The 26,840-nt window shown below is 38.0% G+C and overlaps 1 protein-coding gene across 1 annotated transcript in view; it reads right to left on the reverse strand.

The window, feature by feature from the left end:
- shc3 (SHC (Src homology 2 domain containing) transforming protein 3) overlaps window positions 1-26,840 on the reverse strand; it is a 57,062-nt gene continuing 30,222 nt past the window's right edge. The window contains exons 6-12 of the mRNA XM_066710810.1: window positions 25,318-25,369; window positions 23,149-23,275; window positions 17,235-17,391; window positions 16,704-16,800; window positions 14,295-14,486; window positions 10,714-11,009; window positions 1-6,328 (exon numbers count right to left, since the gene is read on the reverse strand). Of these exons, the coding sequence (XP_066566907.1) occupies window positions 6,200-6,328; window positions 10,714-11,009; window positions 14,295-14,486; window positions 16,704-16,800; window positions 17,235-17,391; window positions 23,149-23,275; window positions 25,318-25,369 (1,050 nt within the window). The 3' untranslated portion in view covers window positions 1-6,199. The remainder of the gene's footprint in view (window positions 6,329-10,713; window positions 11,010-14,294; window positions 14,487-16,703; window positions 16,801-17,234; window positions 17,392-23,148; window positions 23,276-25,317; window positions 25,370-26,840) is intronic.

The following is a 26,840-nucleotide window of genomic DNA, read 5'->3' on the forward strand; positions in this document are numbered from 1 at the left end:
CACACTTTTGCTGTTTTATTGCCAACAGTCTTACAGAGTTATGGTAAATCAAATAAACATAGATTGAATATGTAAACATCTTCAGGAAATGACATTGTATTACCTTTTATTCCAACCCCCTTGAGTGTGATTTCAGTATAGCATCATTCAAGTTCATTATAGAAAATTTACAGATAAAATGGAGTGGCTGCTGAAACTCATGCTGTAACATTTTAGCACTGCAAAACACTACCTCAAATTAAGAAAAGTGCCAACAAATCGAACTTCTCCACTCAAGGGTTAGCCATTGTATTCGTTAGAATAAACACTATAAGTACATAGAAAAGGCACATTTTTCATTAACATAGAAATCTGTCTAATTATATCTAATCTGAAAAAATAAAATAAAATGCAACCTTACCTTCCAAATAAATATAGGGCAGCTTTGTTTTCCAACTACAAAATATATTTAATAAATCAAGTACTTATACCAAAAAAAAAATCTGATAATCTCAGCCAATTCCAATAGATTTTATATCTTCCATGTCAAATTATAGCCCTGTCTGACAAAACTGTGACAACAATGTCAAATTGTGTCCATTTACACTGAAGAAGCTGCCATTTTAAAGCATTATTTTTATAATAACAGATTTTCAAGTTCAAAGATGCACTATTAAAGGTACCGGTATATGTTCTTCTAACTTTTGCATATAAAAGGCTGAAAATAAATACCTACAAAAAGGCATGAATTCAAATACTGATCAAGATTGCACTCATATAAGACGGTCATACATATTGAAGTTCTCAGCAACGATCTGTATTAGTACAAAAACAAAAAACAAAATCCCCATAGTGTTGAACTCATGACTGTATCTTTAAATAAAAGATTTACTTCATAATGACTGAGGTAATAGCCTTTATTTGGGCAGCATCTGAGCTGAGGCCATTGCAGCATCATCACACTTTCTATGATTATGGCCACGGCTCTGTTCATATTGCACAAGTAAAAGATTTTCTTCAGCAACACTTTCAAACCTTCTGTGTGTGGTAATGAATAGCTGTATTTGAAATTAAATATCAGGAAAAGGTTGGTTTCCTGGTGTTCTTTTAAACAACACATGTCAGTGATGAAGTCAATTTACAATTCCATTACAAATTTGAAAAAGAAAAGAATAAAACAAAAAGACAAAGGCATGCAATTTGTTTTCATTGGAGCGTTGTGTAGTTTTCACATACAATTGCTTGTGGCTCTCCATGAAATCCACCTATTGGAAAAATAATTGAATGAAGGAAATATGAATCTACTCTTTTGGATGTATAGTGGTTTTAATTTCAAGCTGGTACCTAGAAAGACCACTGAAAATGTTTCTGTTTTATAAAGCAGTATACACAAAGCTGCGCTATTATGTTCATACTTTCTCCAATTTTTGGTTATCTCAGATTCATTTGGCAGCAATCCGAACTAGAAAATAGTATAAGACTATAGAATCTAAGAACCACAAGATGAAAAATAAATTGATAATGGCATTATGTACATATGAGGTAGTAACTTGTACGTATTAAATATTATCATATATGTACAAGATACTGGTCCCATCCTTGCAGTTCAGTAAAGGATTTCAGAGCTGTGAATTTTTAGAGGGCTGCTGTGATTGCCACTCGGCTCCACCGGCCAAATATGTGCCGCTTTGAAAATGTTGTGTAGGGGGCTGTGAACCAACAAGAGTGCAGAGGTCTCATGTCACTTACTAATCTTTGTGGGAATGACCCCTTAAGCTACTGATGGCCCCTGTTTAGTGGAATGACATCTGATTAGCTGTTTATCACTGCACAGTGAAGCTGTCTTGACAAAGGTATATGAAATAAGTAAATTAATGAGTTAAATAATTATATTATACAGAAATCATGATAAAGAATGAGTAATGAAGCAGATTTTCATCAATATTATAGGCAGGTAGTACAGAAAACATAAAAATGATCCACCATTACTAATGTGCTACTATTTATTATTCACATGTAATTTAACAAGAATTACAAGATTGGGCTCTTAATAGTAATTCAACTGCATCAATGCATAATGTAATTCTGACTTCCATTGTTTGGTAACAAGCTCACAGTATCTAGTCCCTAGTGTCAGTGTTAAATTACATTGTCTCTGTAACATCAGAGTCGGCAGCCACTATCAACCATATGCACCATATAGCTTTCTTGTATGTATAGCTTTCCTCAATAGTGTGTCTCATTCATACAAGATAATCCTTTAATCAATTTTTCACCTTGAGGTTCAGGGCTTCTGTAGTAGGACAATATAGACAATTGTACCAATTTCTACAGAAAAGCAGACTTTCAGATGGAGATCTACAGAAAGTCACAAGGCTTTCTGAATGTTTTAAATATTATTTAGATATTTTATTAGTTTTGTTATTATGGTGACTATTCTATTAATATTAATGTTATTATTATGTAATTAGACTTGTTGAACATGTAATTTTTTCATGATTTTAATATTGACACTTTTCCTGTGCTGGCTTTCTTACGTGCACATTTCTTGAGGACATATATACTCTCTAAGCTGGCTCCCACTGCACATGTGTTGTAGTGGAACCAGTTATCCAGTTATTTTCAGAGTTTGGGTAAAAACTTAAATGGCACCTCCCACTGACCTGTACAAAAGGCAAGGGCACAAGAAGAACAAAGGAGGGTGCCACAGTTATCCTGTAATACACTAGACACATCTTATAACTCCTATAATGTGAAACCATGCTACCATCTTGTGGTTAAAGCTTAAGCTGCAAGGTATAAAACTATAAGAAGAGTGGAACAATGACACAGCAGCAGGATGTATTCAATTATTCTGTAGTTTGCAGTATGACAAAACAATGAATATTAACTGAACTTATATATGTTAGTTAGCATAATATATTGACAACTATATATATGTGTGTGTATGTGTGTGTCTGTGTCTATAGCATGTGCAGGTCAGAGCCCCCTGCTCAGGATTCAAACCGTGCTGCACAGCAGAGAGATAATTCCAGTATGTCAAAAGACCAAGAGGTTTATACAGTCTACAGCAGGGTTATTTCACCGTAATGAGCTCATGTGCACAATAAGCCCAGTTAGATATATATATGTATGTATATATCAGAGCTGAAAATCAGAGGTGGCCCAGTGCCAGTATCGGTCAATTTCTGTCATTATTGTTGAATTCCAATGTATCATGTAAAGCATTTAATGCCAACAGCTATCACTTAAAACCACAACAACTGTTCAAATTGTTTTCATTCAAGATATTTTTTTCAATCCACACCATTTCAATCATGAGAAAGCATCCAGCAGCCTGAATAGATCACTTCTCTGCGCTTATACACAAAATTTCACTACACAAGACGTTATATAAGAAATCCACAAAGTAGTAGGAAGCATATTATTTTGATACAGGTGTAACACATCAAATAATTACATAACCTAATTCTATACATGAGTGTACTATGGGAATATTTAATGATTTTTGTAAGGGCCGTTTACAACTGGTTTATAATGAGACCAAAAATGTGATAAAGTAGCACTAGTTCCATAAATGCACGCAATTATTGTTCAAGTTTACCTTAAATAAACAAACAATAGTCTAGGCCTACTAGTACTACTATATAACAAGGTCTAGAATTACTATATAGTAGTACTTTATGCTATGATTTTATTATAGAATTAATGTATTTAAATAAGACTTGAATCGTTTTTAGTTTTTTTTTTTTGGCAAGAAAGTAGATCACAGATTGATTATGCTCTTAACTAAGGACAATGACTATAGTAATATGGCAGGGCAACTGGAACACAGGACAATGGGAGTAGATAGCTGAGGATGTATCTAGTGTATTATGGTATATCTATGGCAGCATCAATATAAAGCAAGTGCAGGAATGAAAACAGAATGTCAATCAGTTACAGAGCAAAGTGACAACATTAAAGAACAAAGATCCTGGAGTTTGGACTAACAGAATACCACAAGGCAAAAATATAGGTGTAGTTCATTTTGATGACACTGAAGTGAGAGCTTGTGTCAAGATCATCTTTTTATATACTGAGATTTTTTATTTTAAGCCTTTTTTAACCTTTAATATTTTTGAGTAATATAATGGGCCGGATTAAATCAAAACTTTGATCCACCCACTAATAGCAAACTACAAACCTGTTTATCATAGCGGTTACATTTATGATTAGAAAAAAGTGGCATTTTAATAAAAATGAAGCCGCAACTAAGTACAATTATGTAGTTTTCTATTAGCGAGTGAGTCAAAGTTTTGATTTAATCCGGCACAATGTTTGCATGGCACAATGTTATTACTAGGTTGGAGTGGGAAAGAGAAAGCTAGAGAAGTCCTCTAAATCATTTATGATTCACAATATTTCCTCTTTTTTTAAAGTAACGTTGCCAAAAACAGGATTGTACTGAATTCCCTACCATTGAGTGTTGCTATGGTGTCTAAATGGACAAGACAGACTAAGAGTGAAGGCTCTGAAAATCTTAAATTGACTGGTGTTTTTTCATTTGAACATAAGATAGTGATGTCCCCAGTACTGGCTGGCTGTTTAGAGATGACAGCGTTAACCTGCAGCTCATTGAAAAGGATATTGTCAAAATGTCAGAAGTATTAATCTAAAGATTTGGAAATTGATACATGTCTTTTGAGATGGTAAAAGTTTGACTATTTTTTGACCTGCAATAATGTATTTTCTAATTTTAAACTTTGCTCTTTGTGTTCTCAAACACAAATAAAAAATATAATCAATACATTTAAAATCATGTCTTCATTCTTTGGCTGCGGTTTTCCTTTCCTGGTTAAAGTTATCTAGTGTGTTGCTGTCAAGAATAAAAAAAAAAAAAAAAGGGTTAGGTTGAGTGCTTATATTCAGCATGTTAAGCATGTACTCACACCTAACATACACACATACGGTACAGGTAAGAAATTGATCTGCGTAGAACATTCTATAAAACCTAAAAAATCCAATTTTAGAAAATTGTAAAATTTATTATATTATGGGTGTAATTTTTTAAAAAGGTGACTTCTAATATGCTAAATGTACTTGTTAATGAGATGAGGGAGTTTGTTTTCCTTGTCTACATTGTTGAGTGAAGTGGATCTGAAAAAAATAAAAAGCATTTTATTTGGTGGCATTTGGTAGCTCTTCTTTTGAGGAGGGAGGGGGAAGGTAGGGGATCAAATAATACTTTTCTTGTGCTGTTCATTTTGTAAAGAAAGTACTTAGATGAAAACTTATTTCGTTGTATGATATTTACTATTGCAACAAATTGTGGCGGACATGAGATCAACGTCCCACTTGGTAATTCTGCCATGAATTAAGCAAATAAATGTATTTTGCAGACTGAAAGAACTACTTTAAACAGATTAATCTGTTAATTTGAGTCAGATTTAGATAAATCATGGTCTCTCACTGTGTGCATCCACAAATACATCTTAAAGGGTTAAAACTCAACAAACAATTACCACAAAGACTATATTTTCAAGTCATGCAACTTCAGTGATAAATGAGTGCACTTCATAGGAACAGTGTAATATTTTAAATAAGCCCATAATGAGTGAAGTTTATGGACAAATTAAAATATTATTTGAAAAAAATGAATATAAAATATTTTTAAAAGCAAAATCAGCAGTAATCTGATATTATATTATCAAACAAACTTTTACACTTTGGCTGCAGTGAACAATAATTCTGTTTTAAAAATGTAATTAAATAAATACTAGCTGCATTTTTTAAACATATTTGCCTTCATCCATCTTTAATCAACATATATGTAAATCTGGTTGTGCTTCTTAGACAAAACTAGAACATTAGATTATTCTAAAATACGTATTTTTTTCCCCCTCAGGTAAATTAGCCATTAATCTAAACAATTAACAGTTGCATTTTTTAACCACGCCAAATCAACAACTATTCATTAAACCTATGTCTCCTTGAAAAATATAGAATTTCAATAATCACAATAAAATAAACACAGTTCTATAAATTATACGTGTTGGATCAACAAATTTCCTATCCTCCCAAGCAAGCGAAGGGACTCTAGAAAACATTTAAAAGACACTGTCTTCTTTAGCAATTTTGAATAATAATAATATATTCTCTATTTTCTTCTTCAGATTTGCTCTTCTCCAGGGGTAAAGTGAATCCCAGGTTCTGATGTTCTTTCCAGTGGAAGCAGTGATCACTGTTTTCTTGCTACTGGCTGTTTAAGACAAAGTTCACTTCCTGCAGACACTATTGGCAAACTGTTGTCACGGTGATGGCTAATTAGGTGGCTTATGCTGTCAAATACATGATCTTTCGTCCGTACCTTCAAAAAAGAGAGAGAAAAAGAGAAAGACCAGTTTGTGATATGGTAAATAAATGATAGAAAACAAATTGACCTTATTTCTCCCAGAACACATATGCCCACAATTAATGCTTTATAGTCTATAAAAAATAAAGACATTCCAACAGTTACTTCTTTGGTTTGGTGTTCTGATTTGCAGTGGCACAAATTATTTTAGGGGTACTGGAAATGTTTCAAATTACAATTCCAGTTAGCTCTGAAATTATCCAGAAAACTGTTGGAAAATTTTGTTAAACCAATGTCAAACCATTGAAAGCAGCAAATGATGTACAACTAGACTGATACTGTGCTCACTATGACTCCTTAACTTAAAGTGGGCAGTTTTTATTTTGGTATACAATAGAATATGATTTGAATATGCAAATCAGAAAGAGAGAAATGTACAATTGAACTGAATAAGGTGGTGACTTCAGGGGTCAAAGACTGGCCCTGTGCGGGTAAGGGAGGAGAGCAGTGATTGGGGAGAGAGGATCATGGGAGCAAGGGGATATATAGGGGTGTCACTGGGAGATTCAGATTTGGATTCAATTTAGACTTGGAGCAGAGTTGGGGGTGAGAAAGACTTGTGCTGTGCCTGGTTGCTAGTGTTTGTCTTGTTCATTGTTTATTAGTTATATGTTTAGTGAGGGACTCATTAAATGTGTAGCTAGGCTTAACAAGGAGCTAGATGTTTATTTGCTTTATGTATGTCTTTATTTTGATCATGAGCACTTCTTCACACCATACCCTGCACCTGTTTACCTAAATCCCTAAACGCTGCCTTTTTATATGTGTGTGTGTATATATATATTCTTTTTGACATGCATAAATAATTGGTCTACTTGAGATGTTTAGGCATTTCTAGTTACTAGTGCTGGGCCCAGCTTTCAAAATTCAGTGAACACAGATGCAAGAATCAACTTACTCAACTTTGAATATCAACTTCCAGAACCTTGGGCACATCATGTGTGATGTGCAAATCCCACCAAATGCATGTACAAAGACAAACACCAGTTGTAACGGGAGAAAGTACAACCGCAGTCTATTTAATGCAAGTCATTCTTCTTAGTCTGAATGTCCAATTATTAAAACCCTTATAAACTCTAAACTTTGTGTAAAGTACATGCTGACTTTGAGGTCACTAATCCTGCTAAGATTGAATATAGAAAACTATAACTGTACATTCTGTCAACATGGAATTACAAATTTACATTTTCCTCACAGAGGGGAAAACCGCATTACCCATTTGAATATCAAGTACTTTGGAATTTTTGAAAAAAATAAAAAATAAACTATTTAACATTTCAGAACATACACCAATCAGCCATAACATTATGACCACCTGCCTAATATTGTGTAGGTCCCCCTTTTGCCGCCAAAACAGTCCTGACCCGTTGAGGCATGGACTCCACTAGACCTCTGAAGGTGTGCTGTGGTATCTGGCACCAAGACGTTAGCAGTAGATCCTTTAAGTCCTGTAAGTTGTGAGGTGGGGCCTCCATGAATCGGACTTGTTTGTCCAGCACATCCCACAGATGCTCGATTGGATTGAGATCTGGGGAATTTGGAGGCCAAGTCAACCAGACCACCTTCTTCCATTGCTCCGTGGCCCAGTTCTGATGCTCACGTGCCCATTGTAGGCGCTTTCGTCAGTGGACAGGGGTCAGCATGGTCACCCTGACTGGTCTGTGGCTACACAGTCCCATCTGCAACAAACTGCAATGCACTGTGTGTTCTGACACCTTTCTATCAGAACCAGCATTCACTTTTTCAGCAATTTGAGCTACAGTAGCTCGTCTGTTGGATAGGACCACACGGGCCAGCCTTCGCTCCCCACATGCATCAGTGAGCCTTGGCCGCCCATGACCCTGTAGCTGGTTCTCTGCTTTTCCTTCCTTGGACCACTTTTGATAGGTACTGACCACTGCAGACTGGGAACACCCCACAAGAGCTGCAGTTTTGGAGATGCTCTGACCCAGTCACAATTTGGTCACTTAGATTCTTACACTTGCCCATTTATCCTGCTTCTTACACATCAAATTTGAGGACAAAATGTTCACTTGCTGCCTAATATATCCCACCCACTGACAGGTGCCATGATAACGAGATTATCAGTGTTATTCACTTCACCTGTCAGTGGTCATAATGTTATGGCTGATCAGTGTATATTGCTGATGCTGTAAAATGTTAAATGTAAGAATTTCCTTTGGTTAAATGACTCCCTCTTGTGGTAATTTGTCCATTTATAGACATGTTCACTGCAAATTCAATGCCCTGTGCCATAACCATTTTATAGTATTGTTTATTTAATTTTGACCAATGAAAAAACTGCCATTTTGAAACTTTCACAGTCATTGTTATGTTTTGTTTTAGTATATACAAAATTACAAATGGATTTCTAATATCTTTCTGTGCTCATTCTAGCATGAGTTAATATTTATATTTTTGCTTTATTCTACAGTCCTGCATTGCTTGGTTTTGTTTTATTGTTTTTACTCTCAACCCTGGTCTCAAGCAGGGATGACTTGCCCCAGGGTGAATTTGGCTTTGTTAATGAAATTAGCTGTAATCATAGGGAACACCTGACACTGAAGGGGAAGAGGCAAAGTGTGAAAGGAAACAGTGCTGAACCAGCTTGATGAAGTAACCCCTTTGATGTCCCAAGAATATAAAAATTGCCCACTTCAGGGGGCTGGTGTTGCATGCTAGAATACATTGCTGTGCTAAAATGTCTACATCGCCCAAATTAGTTATATATTCGTTGGAAATATACAGAATTAAACAGGTGAGACATTGTGGAAAACATGAGATAAGATCACTGTTGAGAATCAGAAATCAAACACTAGAAAATGTAAGAATCTAAGATATTTTGGTGTCAGCATGTGACAGTATTTTTTGCATGATATACATCGTATGATAAGGGGAAAATAAAGAATATCTGGTATTAGGACCGCAATGGGGAACATGGTGCAGCACAGCAATGCTGTGAGAATATCCATTATTTACTTACATTGGGAGTGTATTTGACTGTGATATGGAATCAACTGTCTATAAGTCCTTACTGCTGATTGGCTATTGAATGTATGGCTCAATGTTGGTTGGTTATGGACCATATAGAGATGGAATGCCTTTGTGCTAGAATGGAAGTTTACGTGTTCTACCATTGTTGTGGATGGGATTTTTGTTGTTTTCTGTGGACTATAAATCAATAATATATTAAAAAAATTAGATATAGGTAAAAATAAGTATCATGCTGGACCATTTTAAGTTTGATATATAGGGTAAGAATTGTATGAGGAGTTAATGTTTAGTGGAACAGAATAATAATAATAATAATAATAATAATAATAATAATAATAATATTTAAGATCTTTGAAGAGAACAAGATTGCATGTTCTCACATGCAGACTAATAAGTAAAACTGACAACAAGACATAAGAGTATAAACAAACTACAAAACAATACAGATCAATGCTTTAGCATGGATATTTCACTGTTCTGTATTTACATAAGTAATTTAAGCATTTTAACACAGTTTACCAAAATAATTATTTATTCACTGAAATTAGAAGTCTGTTGCTGTCATTTCTCTCTTATTATTGATCTCACCTTCAGAATGGTAATCGTTTTTGTCATCATTCATTTTACCTTCATTATTGATCTTCATGGACATTTTTCATTCAGACCCATTCACAGCTATGGCTCAATGCAAAAATAATCTCAAGCAACATCACTATTGTTACACACTGTATAAACTCTAGTGGTACTGAGGTGCAGATCTAACAGATTGATTGATATCAATCAAAGGTTAATGCAGTTTTGAGCTCGAAAATGCAACTATGAAAGTAAAAATTGGAACTATGTGAACAAATATTTATGAACAATCTAAACAACTCTTCCCAATCTGCTGCTGGAAGCTGAATCTGAAATTAGTTTTTCCTATTTACAATAGTTTCAGAAAGATTTTATGGGATCCCCCATCATTGTAACTATCAATATGCTTTACCTTTCTTTATGATAGCCTTATGATGAGTTTTCTTCTTCGTATATGATTCTTCACATTCTCATCAATATCTGTGGTGGGTTATGGACCAATTACATTTTAATTGAAATCAAACTAAAAATGTGTGTTGAATGATGACCTTATACAAGGATGCCATTTCACATTTATAAGACAAAAGAACATAAACATACAATAATTGAAATATATATAAAGTATATTTTATTATGTTTCCAAAATATTTCAAATGTTTTGTTACTTTTACTTTTTGTGTATGAAAGGGATAACCTAACTTCCAGTGAAGAGATCCTCATAATAAAAATACTTGTTGATTATTTGCTTTTCAAAGAATAAAAAACATACTTACTGTTCCTTCAGGATCTACCAAAAGAAGATGTTTGGCCTGCCCATTGTGCATGCCCGTCAGTACATAGGAGCCAGGATTTGTGGTGCTTTTTCTGACCAGAAAGTCTCCATCCTCCTTCAGCACCTGCTCTGCCTCTTTTCTGCTCATTTCTCTGTGGTACCACAATTGTGAATTCAGTTCTTCACTCACATTGAAGGCTGACGCTCTAACCAGGAGAGGGCTGGAGTTGTCCACAGAGGCAGTCTTACTCAATACAGGGCCTTGAGTCTGATTCCTTATGGCATCTTCAAAGGGCTCTAGACAAGAACATACATCTCTGAGTCACAAGAAGAACCAAAGTGTCTTACATGGTTTTATACAGAACACATAATTCTCTACATATACACAACATTAAAAGAAAATAAATAAAGGTATAAGGCAATATGGTGTTCTATTGCTCATGGGAGGCTCATTTCATCATCTGCATAGAGATACAATTGAGCCCAGACAATTAGAAACTTGGTGGAGGGAATGACTAATTGACCTATAAAAGAGGAACAGGGTGAAAGTGTATATAAAGAGATACAATAGGCTGGAGGAAAGAATTAGCAGCTTTGTGGAATGAGTAGTGGGTAAGGACACAGGTTTTGAATTGAATAGTTAATAATAGCAACCCACAGTGTAGAGCATTCAAAAAAGGCTAGTATGAGAAATCTATATATAGGGTGAGAGTAGGAAAGAGAGGGATCAATGGTGACATTAAGGTTATTGTTTGAGGGGTAGGGGAAGAGGGTTGTTAGGTAAAAGGGATTGAGATAGAAAGGTCAGTGGACAAAGTAGAGGGGATGCAGAAAAAGTCAGATTTAGAGACTTTGTTTATTGCATATTAAATTAGGATGAGATGGCTGACGTGGATAGAGATGAGAAAATCAAAAAGAGGGAAAACAGAGAAAGGTTTGGGCTTTAATAACATGGAAATGATTAGGAAATTCATGAACAGAGATAACAGAACCCAAGCAGTGACAAAAGAAAAACAAGGAGCAGCCCTAGAACAGGTCCTTGGGGATCACCTGTAGAGAGAGGACAAGGTATAGAGAGAGGGAGCAAATCAGGAAACCTAGAAGAAGTGGAAAGAGAGACAGGAGAGACAGGTGAGAGCAGTGCACAAAATGTCCAAGTCTTAGAGAGAGGAGGGGATAATGTAGTTGTTTTCCATGTCAAAGTAATCTTTGCTGAAAGGTAGAGAAGAATTAGACAGATCACAGCTTAGCTGTGTGAGTAGAAGTATAGATAATTAATGACAAAGAGGAGAGCAGTGACTTTAAGATAGGAAAGGCAGTAAAGAGCCAGTACAATAGTTCTGTAAGGTGGTAGGATCAAAAGACGGTTTCTTGAAGACAGGGATGAAGTTTGTAATCAGAGGGGCAGCAGCCAGAGAGAAAGGAATTTAATTGTATTTTTAGAACTCTGGCACTTGCTTTCCAAGTTGTGGCAGTAAGCAATGACATGTCTTGCATGCTTCTTGTTACAGCCAGTGATTAAGCAATAACATCAAACACCAGCCCTTTGACAAGATTATGAAAGCAAATAAATATAGCACAAAAGCAATTGCACAAAACTCAATAGTCACTCACATTCATAGCATAAAGGGAATATTCTATTTTACATATAATTCCAGAATGTGTGAGTTCCAGTACAGTACTGTGCAAAAGTTTTAGGCAGGTGTGAAAAAATGCTTTCAAAAATAGACATGTTAATAGATTATATTTATCAATTAACTAAATGCAAAGTGAGTGAACAGATGAAAAATCTACATCAAATCCATGTTTGGTGTGACCACCCTTTGCCTTCACAATAACATCAATTATTTTAGGTATACCTGCACAAAGTCAGGGATTTTGTAGGCATATGTCAGGTGTATGATTAAACAATTATACCAAACAGGTGCTAATGATCATCAATTCAATATGTAGGTTGAGACACAATCATTAACTGAAACAAACAGCTGTGTAGGAGGAATAAAACTGGGTGAGGAACAGCCAAACTCAGCTAACAAAGTGAGGTTGCTGAAGACAGTTTACTGTCAAAAGTCATACACCATGGCAAGACTGAGCACAGCAACAAGACACAAGGTAGTTATACTGCATCAGCAAGGTCTCTCCCAGGCACAAATTTCAAGGCAGACAGGGGTTTCCAGATGTGCTGTCCAAGCTCTTTTGAAGAAGCACAAAGAAATGGGCAATGTTGAGGACCGTAGACACAGTGGTCGGCCAAGGAAACTTACTGCAGCAGATGAAGACACATTATGCTTACTTCCCTTCACAATCGGAAGATGTCCAGCAGTGCCATCAGCTCAGCACTGGCAGAAAACAGTGGGACCCTGGTACACCCATCTACTGTCCGGAGAAGTCTGGTCTGAAGTGGCCTTCATGGAATACTTGCGGCCAAAAAGCCATACCTCCGACGTGGAAACAAGGCCAAGCGACTCAACTATGCACGAAAACACAGGAACTGGGGTGCAGAAAAAAGGTGCTCTGGACTGATGAGTCAAAATTTGAAATATTTGGCTGTAGCAGAAGGCAGTCTGTTTGCCGAAGGACTGGAGAGCGATACACGAATGAGTGTCTGCAGGCAACAGTGAAGCATGGTGGAGGTTCCTTGCAAGTTTGGGGCTGCATTTCTGCAAATGGAGTTGGGGATTTGGTCAGAATTAATGGTCTTCTCAATGCTGAGAAGTACAGGCAGATACTTACCCATCATGCAATACCATCAGGGAGGCATCGGATTGGCCCCAAATATATTCTGCAGCTTGATAACGACCCAAACATACAGCGACAGTCATTAAGAACTATCTTCAGCATAAAGAAGAACAAGGTGTCCTGGAAGTGATGGTATGGCCCCCACAGAGCCCTGATCTCAACATCATCGAGTCTGTCTGGGATTACATGAAGAGGGAGAAGCAACTGAGGCTGCCTAAATCCACACAAGAACTGTGGTTAGTTCTCCAACATGTTTGGGGCAACCTACCTGCCGAGTTCCTTCAAAAACTGTGTGCAAGTGAACCTAGAAGAATTGATGCTGTTTTGAAGGCAAAGTGTGGTCACACCAAATATGGATTTGATGTAGATGAGTCTTCTGTTCACTCACTTTGCATTTAGTTAATTGATAAATATAATCTATTAACATGTCTATTTTTTAAAGCATTCTTACAGCATTTTTTCACACCTGCCTAAAATGTTTGCACAGTACTGTATATAAACAGCATTTGGGATATACAGCTCTGGAAAAAAATAACATTAATTTCTGAACTTGGAGTGGTCTCAATTTTATCCAGAGCTGTATATTCCTACTTCCAATATTAGAAAAAAATTAAATCTAAATACCTGAGGCATGTAAATGTACTGTTAGTTAAACCTCTTTTATAGTAGAATGGTGTCTTCTGCTTGTAGAAAGTGTTATCTTAAGTAGTCTTCTTTTGTACCAAAATAGATAATGTATAATTAAACATTGAGAAGACCTAGCTAAGATCATTATTTTGTCAGCACTGTAATTATTTTTTACAAGCATAATAAGATGGTTTCTTTGCAAATAACAGTACTTACTCATATCGAATATGTCTTTTCTAGGACTATCTTTGGCAACCCCCGCTGTTCCGTTGATCACAGTGTCAGAGTCTGCCTGCATTGCTGCCAAAACCTGCACATCTATGTGTTGAGTGTTGACGTAGGTTGGGACGTCCCCAGTTTTAGGTAACTGAGTTTTTCCTTCGGGTTGGTCGTATATATCACTAGATCCTAGATGTACAGAAGAAAAACAGGAATAACAGCTTATCTGTGAAACCAATTTTAACTTTCTACATGGGAATGCACAAGTTTGTAGTGATGATCCGACTTCAGCAAGTGGTGATTAGACAATAGTGTGAAGAGTATGTGGGGAGGATTAGATTACATATTTTTAAAGGGGGTAGAATAGTTTAGACTTGTTGATGTTCAGGATAGAGAATACTTGTTCACACATACATTGTCACATAATTTGGAAAGCTAAGGTGTGGCATCTTTGTATAATGCTCTTCCTTGTTCTCCTGATGAACTGGTACTTCAAGTTGCAGTCTATTCTTGTTTCAATTTCCTGATACTGTGGCTTTGATTTTGATTGTTTATTATTTTGTCATGCCTCGTGTCTCAGGATTTAACAAAGCACTAAAAAACATAATTCATACATTTGTGAAAATACATGAGAAACTGAGAAATCAACTAGGAAAAATGTATGGCATTCCTTCTGTTTGCTATCCTTTACATAATATGTAAACCTTAAAACAGGTGATATTGTCATAACCATTAGGCACTATTACACTGCCTTTTCTGATCTGGATTAAATGCATCAGTACATTTGATCAGGTGCAGTGGCATTGTGGCTACACTGCCATTTGATCAATATTGAGATGGCCTTAATGAACCTCATAGTCAAAATGCCAACGATAACTATAAACGCTGTGGGCAGAGTTAATAGTACTTTGGATTAAATTCCCATTTTGACTTATGTCATGAGCATCTAATCATGGGCTACATCTTACTGGTTCTGCAGCCTCTTGCTTCATTTCCATATTATAATCAGTGGGGAAGTTGTGGGTGTATTGTTGGCAGCTCGCTTATGTCTCGGTTCCACTGCCTTAAGCGCCGTGTCTGCCAGAGCTTTTACTGCAGAACCAGCCGCTGAGATCCGTCCTCTTACAGAGCAGCAGCGGCTGTGGGTCTGGTTTGTGTTCGTGTTAAAAACAGACAGAGATCAACACTGCGGGCGACAGCCTGACGAGAGAGGACTTTGTGTCGGTTTTATTCTTTCTGCTTTACATGGCTGTAAACAGTGTAATAAATACACGTGTCTGTTCAGAGATGTTAGGAAGAGCTGAACGTGTAGAGACGCATTATATTCAGACAAGCACGTCCCCATGTGCAACAATAATACTAAATAGCGAATATGTATTATTATTATCGTCATTATTTGTGCTAGTATATATGTATTTTAAACGTCACAGCGTGACCCCCTTAATGTATTACTCTTTCTGCTGATTTGTAACTGCAAACGATACTATTTGCCGTATTATTTATAATGTACTTATCAGACGTCCTTAACCCGGGCAAGTCACAGTTGAAACAAAATACACACGTTTCACATTAATCATCCGGATACAATACAGCCGGTTATAACTGAACTGAAGTGCGCGTCTCAGTCATGGCGTTTATGGACGCATTTATTAAAGCAGTCCTTAATGTTTTAGAGGGAAACCCAGATCTGCTGTATTTATTGATTCATTCATGTATCTTGTAAATGGACACGTTAATGAATCGTGTTCCTTCACACTGACTGTGTCTGGATTGTCCTGCACACATTCAACACACAGCCTGAACACGGCCAGCTGTCATTCAATATTAATACCACCGGCTGCTGATGCGATTATTATCCTTCAGTTTATTGTAACTAGTCTGTGAATCACAGTGTTTAATGCACTGATATTAACTGTAAGGCGTCATTGTTTCTGTACGTGGATTTCACTCCATGCTGCTAATGAAATCAATTTCTTCGTGATCGCACTCGGCACTTGAGATTATATCTTCCGATACAATGTCTCTGATCTCCTCCTGTGTCTCAGTCCGGCGCACTCCTCTCTTCCGATAGTGAATCATGTCCTCAGTGGGACGGACGCTTACGGACCCGTCCAGCTCCAGATATTTAACCTCCACAAAACACGGACGCGTCCGCCAGTGGAAATGGGGCAGACTTCCTTGAACTGAGCCGTTATGTTTTTTTGTGTTAGTGTTTTGGCGATCTGTTTTGGGTACATTCATTCACAATTTCAAATTAAAACCATAGCAATTTCAGTTAAATTACAATGGCTTACAGATAGGGTAAATAACGGAAGTGGTTAAGTCTTAAAAAGTTTTGTAGTCTTAAGCATGTAGTTTAAAGTATCTTCTAAGCATTTCATCCACTATAACTGCAGAGAAGCTTACCTTGCCTGACTGGCGCAGGCTTCCGGTCCTCACTCCGGCTCTCCCCAAAGTGGCGCCCTTGGTAGTAGGTTTGGTCTATTCCAGTCACTGTGCTAGCCTATGAAGATAGCAATGATGGCTGTATTAATTATTGTTGTCTCTTTGAGATCAATATTGTAATATTTTGTAGTTTTCTGTTTGCTTCAGTAATCCCTTTATAATAGGTTGCATTTAAGGGCTATAAATTATTAATTTATCATGTAAATTAGGATAATATAACAGTTTGTTATCCTATAGGAGTTTTTGTTTTTCTCTTCTCCATGCCTAATGCTTTATTTATTGTACCAATTCTTCCAATCTGTAAAGTGCACTGTGGCTACCTTGCGAAGGGCACTATACCAAAAAAAGAAAAAGATTGATTGATCGATCCCTGGAGGTGCAGCTATTGTTTAACACCTGCATCGCCTACTGATGTACAAATTTATCTGTTTCTCAAATTTGTGCTGTTCATGAACATATGTCTTTTCTGGAGAAACTGATTGGAGAACAGACCTGAGGGCCCTCTGACTGGGCAGATGGTTGGTTCTTCAGTCTAGCATCGATGAATCCTCCCGGAGGGGGCATCTTCCCTGGGATGTTGTTGTAATATGGATGCTCGGCCGTTTCCTCTTCTTCTTCTGTCCACGGGGACTCATCTACATTCAACATCCTGTGTGACAGTAAAGTCTTGAATACATACATCAGTAACAGACTGTGTTGATTTTATTAATTATTATTTAAATCAATATTTAGCATTATTACAATGGCAGCCACATATGGAGTTCGTAAAAACAGATTAGGATCTATCACAACCTTCCTAAAAGCCTATATTATATATATATTTTAAATCACTTTAATTAATACACTACTTTAACAGAACTATGCTGGTTAGAGAAGGTCTATGACAGTTCCATATGTTTGGGTTATAATTGCTTATGTTTCAATAGCTTAAAAAAAACAGATTATAAAATAAATACATCCTAATAACTATAAAGTTAAAATGTCCCCATACTGATTTGAAAGTGCATTTGAGATTGAAGCACCTCATATTGACGCGAGAATCCTTTGCTACAGCCATAATTTTTAAGAACCTAAAGCTAGATTAAAATATATATATATATATATATATATACACACACACACACACACTCTCAGTGTTAGGGCATAGATATTTTTGCAAAGGGGTGACTCGAGGTGTCCTTGAGATGGTGGTTCGAACGCAAGTGGGGTCTGATCACACACATAGGATATTATATACACAAATTACAAACCACTGCTACCAAAATGTAGAACTAAAATCATGCTCTTTTGTGTAATGAAATACAAAACAAGATTTCTTAACAGAATCAGTTCTACGAAAAGTATAATTTAGTGCCAGCAAGTTTTATCCTTGATTTAATTTACTCAGGAAATCAGCATAAGAAAATGGGGCACGTCATATTCAAATGTTGCATACAAGAAAATACAATTTTGAGATTGAAATTTACATTGAAAACTGTTCAAGAAATGAATCAAAGATAAAAGCATTTCTTTGAACAGCTCAAGCTATTTTTAGAGATTACTATAAACACTTATTTTTTAATGACACAGTATGTGATAGTTATTTTTGGTTGGCACATGAAGGTCTGATATCATGTTAAATTAGCATGACCGCAACATCAAATAAGAACCTATATAAATAACTAAATAAAATAATAAAATAATTAAATAAAACAAACCTCCGAAAAGCCAATGAGCAAAATTCAAAACACTTTTATATGACAATGAAATAACTCCACTGAATCCTGCAGATAATTATTTACATATGGGGTCTGTGACAGGCCGCTGTCTGTCACGGCACGGCTGCTGCTGACGCCCGCTGATTAAGTGCTGAAGGAGTGTCTCGCCATCAAGTGGGCTATGGAGACGCTCCGCTACTACCTCCTGGGGTGCCCCTTCACCCTGGAGACGGACCACGCCCCCCTGCAGTGGCTGCACCGCATGAAAGATTTCAACCACCGCACCACCCGCTGGTATCTCGACCTGCAGGACTTCAACTTCCGAGTGCGTCACCGCCCCGGCCCTCAGCACCTAAACGCCAACTTCCTCTCCCGCCCCTTCCCTTGTCCCTTCCTCTTCCTCCTTTTCTTAAACCAGATAATGGACCGGTTCTTCTGGCCAGGCATCAAAAAGGAGGTAGAAAGGTGGTGTGCTGCCTGTCCGGAGTGCCAAAAGACCAATGCCAGTGCGATACCGCGGGCTCCGCTGGTACCGCTGCCTCTCATGGAGATACCATTTGAGCGCATTGGGATGGACTTGATCGGTCCGTTAGAGAAAAGCTCCGCGGGGTATCGATTTGTGCTGGTCATTGTGGATTATGCCACTCAGTACCCGGAAGCGATTCCTCTATGGACAATGTCAGCGACTAGGATAGCCGAGGAGCTGTTTAAGGTCTTCACTCTGGTGGGGATCCCCAAGGAAATCCTGACAGATGAGGGCACTCCCTTCATGTCACACGTGATGTTAGACCTCTGTAGGCTGCTGGGGATAAAGTCCATCAGGACCTCAATCTATCATCCCCAGACAGACAACCTAGTGGAGTGCTTTAACAAAACACTAAAGAACATGATCTGTACGTTTCTGAGCACAGACGTACGGGACTGGGACAAGTTATTGCCGCCCCTGCTGTTCATTGTACCCGAGGTGCCCCAGGCGTCCACCGGCTTCTGTCCCTTCAAGCTGCTATACAGGAGGCTGCCGAGGGGCATCCTCGATTTAATAAAGGAGGCCTCACCTTACTGTACTTGTAAATGTATTATTTTGAATTGTTATGTTTTAGCTAAATTGAATTTGTAATGATTGATGCCTTGTACTTCACTGTATTTTTGCACTGATGTTGTAAGTCACCCTGGATAAGGTCGTCTGCCAAGATAAAAAAAAAAAAAAAAGAATAATAATAATAATACCGCCCCCTCCCGGACCTCTATGGTACAGCACGTCCTGGAACTGAGAGATTGGCTATCGGCACTGGGGAAACTTGCACAGTCGAATCTCTTACAGGCCCAGGAGCAACAACAGCGCTTGTACAACAGGCCAGCCCGGTTACGATCGTTCACACCGGGGGACAAGGTATTGGTGTTACTCCCAACTTCAACATCTAAGCTGCTGGCTAAGTGGCAGGGACCCTTTGTAGTCACCTGCTTACGGGATGTTGATTATGAGGTCAACATGCTGAAGAAGTGGCAAGAGGAGGAAGCATTGTGTGCTCCTAGTTCCTCCCAAAATAAAGAGTCTGAGCCCACTGTTTCTGAGGTTCGCATTGATCCTGATCTAACCAACACCCAGAAACGGCAGGTTCGCTCTTTATTACGCCGCTTCCAGCATGTCTTTTCTCACCAACCCGGGCTCACACCTCTCATCCACATGACACCGGACACCTGCGTTCCTGTAAAACCCTATCGCACCCCCTATTACAAGAAGCAGGCTGTTAATGCAGAAGTGCAGAAGATGTTGGAGCTGGGAGTCATTGAGAAGTCATAGTCTGAGTGGTGTAGCCCTATAGTCTTGGTGCCAAAGCCTGACAGCAGCACTAGATTCTGCATTGATTATAGGGAGCTCAACGCAGTGTCTAGGTTTGATGCCTATCCGATGCCCCGTGTGGACGAGTTGCTTGACCGGCTGGGCGCTGCTCACTTTTTTTACGACACTGGACTTAACCAAGTGATACTGGCAGATCCCCCTCAGTCCAGCATCCCGAGAGAAAACCGCTTTCTCCACTCCTCGGGGTTTGTACCAGTTCCGCACTATGCCTTTCTGGCTGCACAGGGCCCCGGCCACTTTCCAAAGGCTGATGGACTGTGTGCTCCGGCCCCACCAACAATATGCGTCTGCGTACTTGGACGATGTGGTGATTTTCAGTAAGGACTGGAATAGCCACCTTGTCTACGTCGCAGCTGTGCTCCGGTCCCTTCAGCAGGTGGGGCTCACGGCAAACCCAGGCAAGTGCGCAGTGGGGAGGAGGGAGACCAAGTATCTGGAATACCTCTTGGGGGGGTGGGGGGGGGGGTGGGCAGGTATGGCCAGTCGTTGACAAGGTAACCGCTATGGCCTCCTGTCCGCCTCCGAAGTCCAAAAAGGAAGTTCGGCAGCTTTTAGGGTTTGCCGGGTATTATCAACGATTTCTACCGGACTTTGCCACCCTGGCTTACCCCCTGACCGATCTGACACGAAAAGATGCTCCAGATACGGTCCAGTGGACGGAACAGTGCCAGGTGGCTTTCCAGGCTATTAAGGACCACCTCTGCCAACACCCTGTGTTGAAATGCCCTGACTTCTCTCTTCCCTTTATTCTCCAGACTGATGCCTTGGAAGTTGGAGTGGGTGCGGTCCTTTCCATGAGTGTCGGAGGTCAGGAACATCCGATCCTTTATTTAAGTAAAAAACTATCGCCCCAGGAGCATAAGTATAGCAACATTGAGAAGGAGTGTCTCGCCATCAAGTGGGCTATGGAGACGCTCCGCTACTACCTCCTGGGGTGCCCCTTCACCCTGGAGACGGACCACGCCCCCCTGCAGTGGCTGCACCGCATGAAAGATTTCAACCACCGCACCACCCGCTGGTATCTCGACCTGCAGGACTTCAACTTCCGAGTGCGTCACCGCCCCGGCCCTCAGCACCTAAACGCCAACTTCCTCTCCCGCCCCTCTCCCTGCCCTTCCCTTGTCCCTTCCTCTTCTCCCGGTCCGCCTGTCGGGTGGTCCTTTTCTTAGGGGGCGGTGTGTGACAGGTGCTGTCTGTCACAGCACGGCTGCTGCTGACGCCCGCTGATTAGGTGCTCATGTGCCGCAGCTGTGTTGTCCGCTCCCTCGCAAACAGGCTGCGGACTCACGGCTGCGGGCAATGAGCACCGTGGCGACTGTGACGTCAGCAGGAACTGTGCCTTGTCTATTTAATCCCTCTCCCTCCCCAATGGAAGCAGCTAACCAGTGAGAGAGAACTGACATCTGTACCCCTTTTTACTGCCCGGAGCAACCCATTTGTTTGGACCTTTTTGTTGTGTGCTAGTTTTTGCCTTTTCCCCATTTTTGTGTTTTGTGTTATCCCCAGTGTGAACTGTAATAAAGCCTGGACACCGACGGAACTCGTGACTTTCTCTCTCCATCATTTGTGACTGGCTTTCACACAGTCTTATATAATCTAGGATTACATGTTGTAGGTCTTAAATTTTGCAAACTAGCAACTCCCTAACAATTATATATTTTCACCTTCTATTTTTAATCTTCTTTTTAAAGTTTTGAATGTAAATAAAATGAATGATCCACATAACATGACATAACTGTGGACCTATTTATTATGTGGCCTGTGTCCCCTGAGACCTGCCTTGTATACAAAAGTAAAATTTCATACAGACAGAATCATATGAATAAATGTTCAAAATGCAATGTCTTTTTAGATTATCTAAGGAAAACAATGTTTCCGTAAAAGCAGATTTATAACAGTATTAAACCAAATCATGTTGTGAAGCAGAGAATGAAATGTTAGTCATTTTCACATTATGGTTTATTTTCCAGTGCCTGTTTGATGAATTATTGAGTCTGCTTGAGCTAAACATTCTAGATTCTCAACATGCAATTAAAGAGGCCTTTTGCCTTAATGTATGAGTTGCCATTATTGATGAGCTGTAGGGCTACTCTATATCTCTGTGACTTCCCCTACCAAATGAACATCCATCATTCAGTCATATCCTTGTGTTATCAATCCGGTTCTAATAAAATGCTAAAAGTATTTTTCTCATTAATCCCCAAACTTAATTTGGCTATGCGGAGTTTCAGGATATAATTCTGAATTATAGGTGGAGTAACACTAGGTCCATCTTATTTAAGCTGCATGATTTAATCAGCTCCTGAAGAAGCAGGGAAGCTAATTGTTGTTTGTAATTCACTGTCTTAACACACCTGAAAATACTGTAGGATCAACTATGGACAATTATTTACCTTTATCTAAACTATAAAAACATTCTGACAGGATGAAGGAAACATAAGGAGGAACAAATGCAATGTTATTGCACATTATGGAAATCCCCATTGTGTAAATTCCCCCACCCCCAAAGTGAGAAATAATAATAATAATAATAATAATAATAATAATAATAATAATAATAATAATAATAATAATAAAAGACATACAGTAGAAAGTGAATTGTGCTTTAACAGTTGCTGCCTGCAGTGTCAATAGGATTACAATAAGTTCTTCTCAACCACTGGAGCAGAGAGCCACCCGTAACCTAGTCATTATATTCTGCAAAATTCCTCTTTCTAGGTAGTACCACTCTAAAAGGTTTAATAAAGTGTTTTTAAATAAATCTATTGATTGATCAATCTATATATGTGTGTGTTTTTATCCCTCAAAACTTAAATAAGGTGATAAAAATTGGTTATTTTACACTCACCTGTCATGAAGCATGGGGAGTTTGGAAGGACACTGCAGGTATTGCCGAAATCTCAGTTCAAACGCTTGCCCAATGGTACTAATGACGTCCTGGGCCAAGCCATCACAGCACTCGAGAATATGACAAGCTGAAAAAAGTCAACAGGGTCACTACAAGTATTTTGTTTCCCTGCTACATCTCATAATGTTTCAATCTGTCTGTATTTTGGTGGGGATTGTGTTGGGGTGTATTAAAATGATAAAACATTGCTTCTTCAGATAATCGACTTATGCACTGCAGGTGGTTGGGGTGAGTTACACTAATTAATCAATAAACCCCAGCCACCTGCTAAAAAAGGAGTCCTCAGCTTCACATAGTGTACCTTTTCAGACCATCGGGCCTGTTTATTTTGTGTGTTTCTTTAATGAAAGTCTTGTTTTCTGTAACTGTGAGCCTCTGTGTGCCTCTGAGCCTCCATTCCCGGCTATCCTGCCACAAGCTGACATAGGGATTATTCAGCCCCCTTGGACTTTTTCACATTTTGTTGTGTTACAAATATATATAGATATACTGTAGACCTATGCATACATACCTAAATATATAATTTGATTTAGCAGCAGTACCAGCCTGAATCCTTATTTCAGATATCAGAAGCTAAAAAAACCTGGGCTGGTGCAATACTTGCGCAGGAAACAGCATGGAAAATCAGCTTGCTGCTTGAACGTGATGCTGGGACTCTTCTCTTAAGACTATAAGTTCCCACAACAAGTGATGCCATCTTGCAGAAAACACATTAGACCCAGAGGTGGCTGCTCTTCAGTGTACAAGTGTCAGTTAAGCTTGAGTTTTATTGTTAAGTGGAATGGAAAGTGCCATATACTAGTGAACTGCAGTTTTCCACTGCCAGCCCAATCCAACCCAGTTACACCACAGCCCATTATGTACATTATTGGACTCTTATTTTAGTCAGGGAATGCTACAGGCTGGATTGATCTCTATGGCATATTGTTTCCATGGACTTGTATACACTGGCAGGTAATTGGGGCTCTTCTGCCTTTCTCCTGCACTGCCACTGTGATTTTACTACAAAGGTGATGTTATGTAATACGGTATAAAGAGCCTATGACAAATTAATGATTCATTTTCACACCAAGTGTGGAAATTAATGGGAAAACAAAACAAAAACCTGTATGAAGAAATCTGGAATTTCAAAACCAACCATGTATTTTACACCACACCTCATTCAAAATCCAATTTGACATGCATGGAGGGTTTTTGTCAGATTTACCACTTAAAAAACATCTCTTTATATGTTCATTACATGGTTCAAGTTTATTTTTTTTCTTGTTGCTTATTGTGTTGCTGTACTATCATAATTACATTTATGTGTTGTCCCTATACATGAAATGATGTACAAATGTAATTAAGTACATATTCAACAGCTGTGTTGACTAGGTACATATGTATTTTTCATTAATTTAAAGGGTTCATCTGGAACACATAGAAAAATAATGTATGTATCCTGGAAAGGCATGTCAGAAAGTGGGACAGGTGTCTTGGCAGGGGTTCCTCCCAAGTGGTTCTTGGTATATTTTTCTTAATGCTTAATTTTGACAACTTCAAATCTGTCTACAAAAGCTGGACTTGCAATAGGCTTGTCAGTGTCTTAAGGCAGGCACATTTATGATTTACTACTTTACTACTAGATTAGTTTGTAATTTGTATTTCTTATATACGTTAAACCTTGTCTCAAACATCCCAAATCAGCTGCTAAACTCCTAGAAATATCATATAGTATTGCTGACATTGTCCCTTTTTGTGGTGTATTATTTTCATGAAGTCACAGGATTTTCTAACATGTCTTATGTCCTGCCTAGCAGTGGAACTGTGTAAAAAACATAACTTCCTTGGGGATGAAATTGATTTGCAAAAACTAATATGTGCTTTTTATTGGCAAACACAGTGTGTTTGTTTACATTGCTTTGTGTGACATTTTCAAAATCTAATGCAATGGTTTAAAAAAAAAAAAAAAGAATTTGAAAGAATCAAAACGGGTGAATGGCCAGATTGCGATCCATAGCTTAGTAACAGTATAGAGCTAGACAAAACAAAGCTATATCTAAAGTAATTGCAATAAGCAATAGTCACAAACATAGAAATGGGAGTAGTTTTAACAATTTTATTTCTTACCTCTGCGATTTACAGGATCTTTTGCAACATATGCAACATAATCGGTAGTGTCCTGCAATAAGAAACACATACAAAAATGAATTAACAAGAAAATATGATTCTATATTAAGCAATGTACATGGGTTTTTCAGGAAATTAGCAATATTTACTTCATTATTGTTCTCCTAAAAAATAACCACACAGACAAGGAAGTGATGTATGTTGTTTTAAAAGCATCCTCTTTTTCACATACTTTACACTTTGTTAACATGAATGGTGTTGTTTTTTTCTTCACTGACAACACTTTTTGAAATAACCCTAATACTTAAAGGGGAACTACTGTTGTTCCCTTAATTATGTTTTCTGCTTCTTTATATATTGATAATAATGAATAAGTAAGGTGTATGTTTTGTGTTTGTTTTTTTCAGTTCAATTCCATCTTATTTGCACTTACACTTTAAAGACAGCATGTGTGCTATTTCAGGGTTTTGGGATGCGTCATTACTTCCTGGATAGACAGCAGAAAAACTACAGAAGCACCAGATTTGTCTTCCTAGCAACTTGAGTCATCATCTTCAGTAGCGCTTTGTTAAAGTTATTGTAATAAATAATAAAACATTTCCTTCAAAATGTACAATCAACCAAGCTCTGCACTGTGCAAAAAGAAAATGTAAGTAAATAAATAAAAAAAACTAAGGTCACAAAAACTGATAAATTTAGCTTTACAATTATTTATTGTATTTATTATGATTGTCATTTTCCCCAGGATGTCTCATGAATCAGATTTTTCATTGCTATGTTTTACATACTGAAATAAGATTTATCCTTTTTACTGGTCCATCAGTCAAAAGTGGAGGGAAGATGTGCTGGTGCTGGCAAAGGATTAAGCATCCCATCGTCCAAAGTCATATACATTTCCAGGAAGAGTCTAATCTGTTAGATATACTAAATTCATTTGGGTAACACTATATCTAATCTAGTGCTAAGAGCTTATCAAATGAGGATTTCAGCTCTCCCTTGAATGTTTGTTCATGGAATTGGGAACTATGTTAGTTGTAATGCATGGTTGCCAGCCATATACTAAAAAAAAAAAAAAAAATGTGTAGTGTATGCATGGATTCATATTCTTAAAAAAAAAAAAAAAAAAAAACACAACAGTTTCCAGAAACAAATGCTGCTTTTTGGCAGTGCATATGTTATTAATAAGACTATATTTTGGATAATTACATGCAGGGTGTAATTTTTATGTATTCACTGTGTCTGCATTCTATAAAAAGATAAACTATATTATTTGGGTGCAAAGCAATTCATGAATCCATAGAACTTTCACATACATGACATTTGGCCTAAAGGAGGAGAGCTGGTTCTGAATATCTTTCACAACTGGTGATTGGAAAGGATTTAAAAAAAAATATTGTGGCTTCCAATCCTAGAGAAATTGAAAAATACGTACATGTACACAACTATTGATTATTCATTGAAAAATACATAGATTTATTTAACCACTTTTCACCTGATGTGTCCTCAGGTGAATGCTCACAGTA

This window comes from Amia ocellicauda, chromosome 8, assembly GCF_036373705.1.
Source record: "Amia ocellicauda isolate fAmiCal2 chromosome 8, fAmiCal2.hap1, whole genome shotgun sequence".
Lineage (NCBI taxonomy): Eukaryota > Metazoa > Chordata > Actinopteri > Amiiformes > Amiidae > Amia > Amia ocellicauda.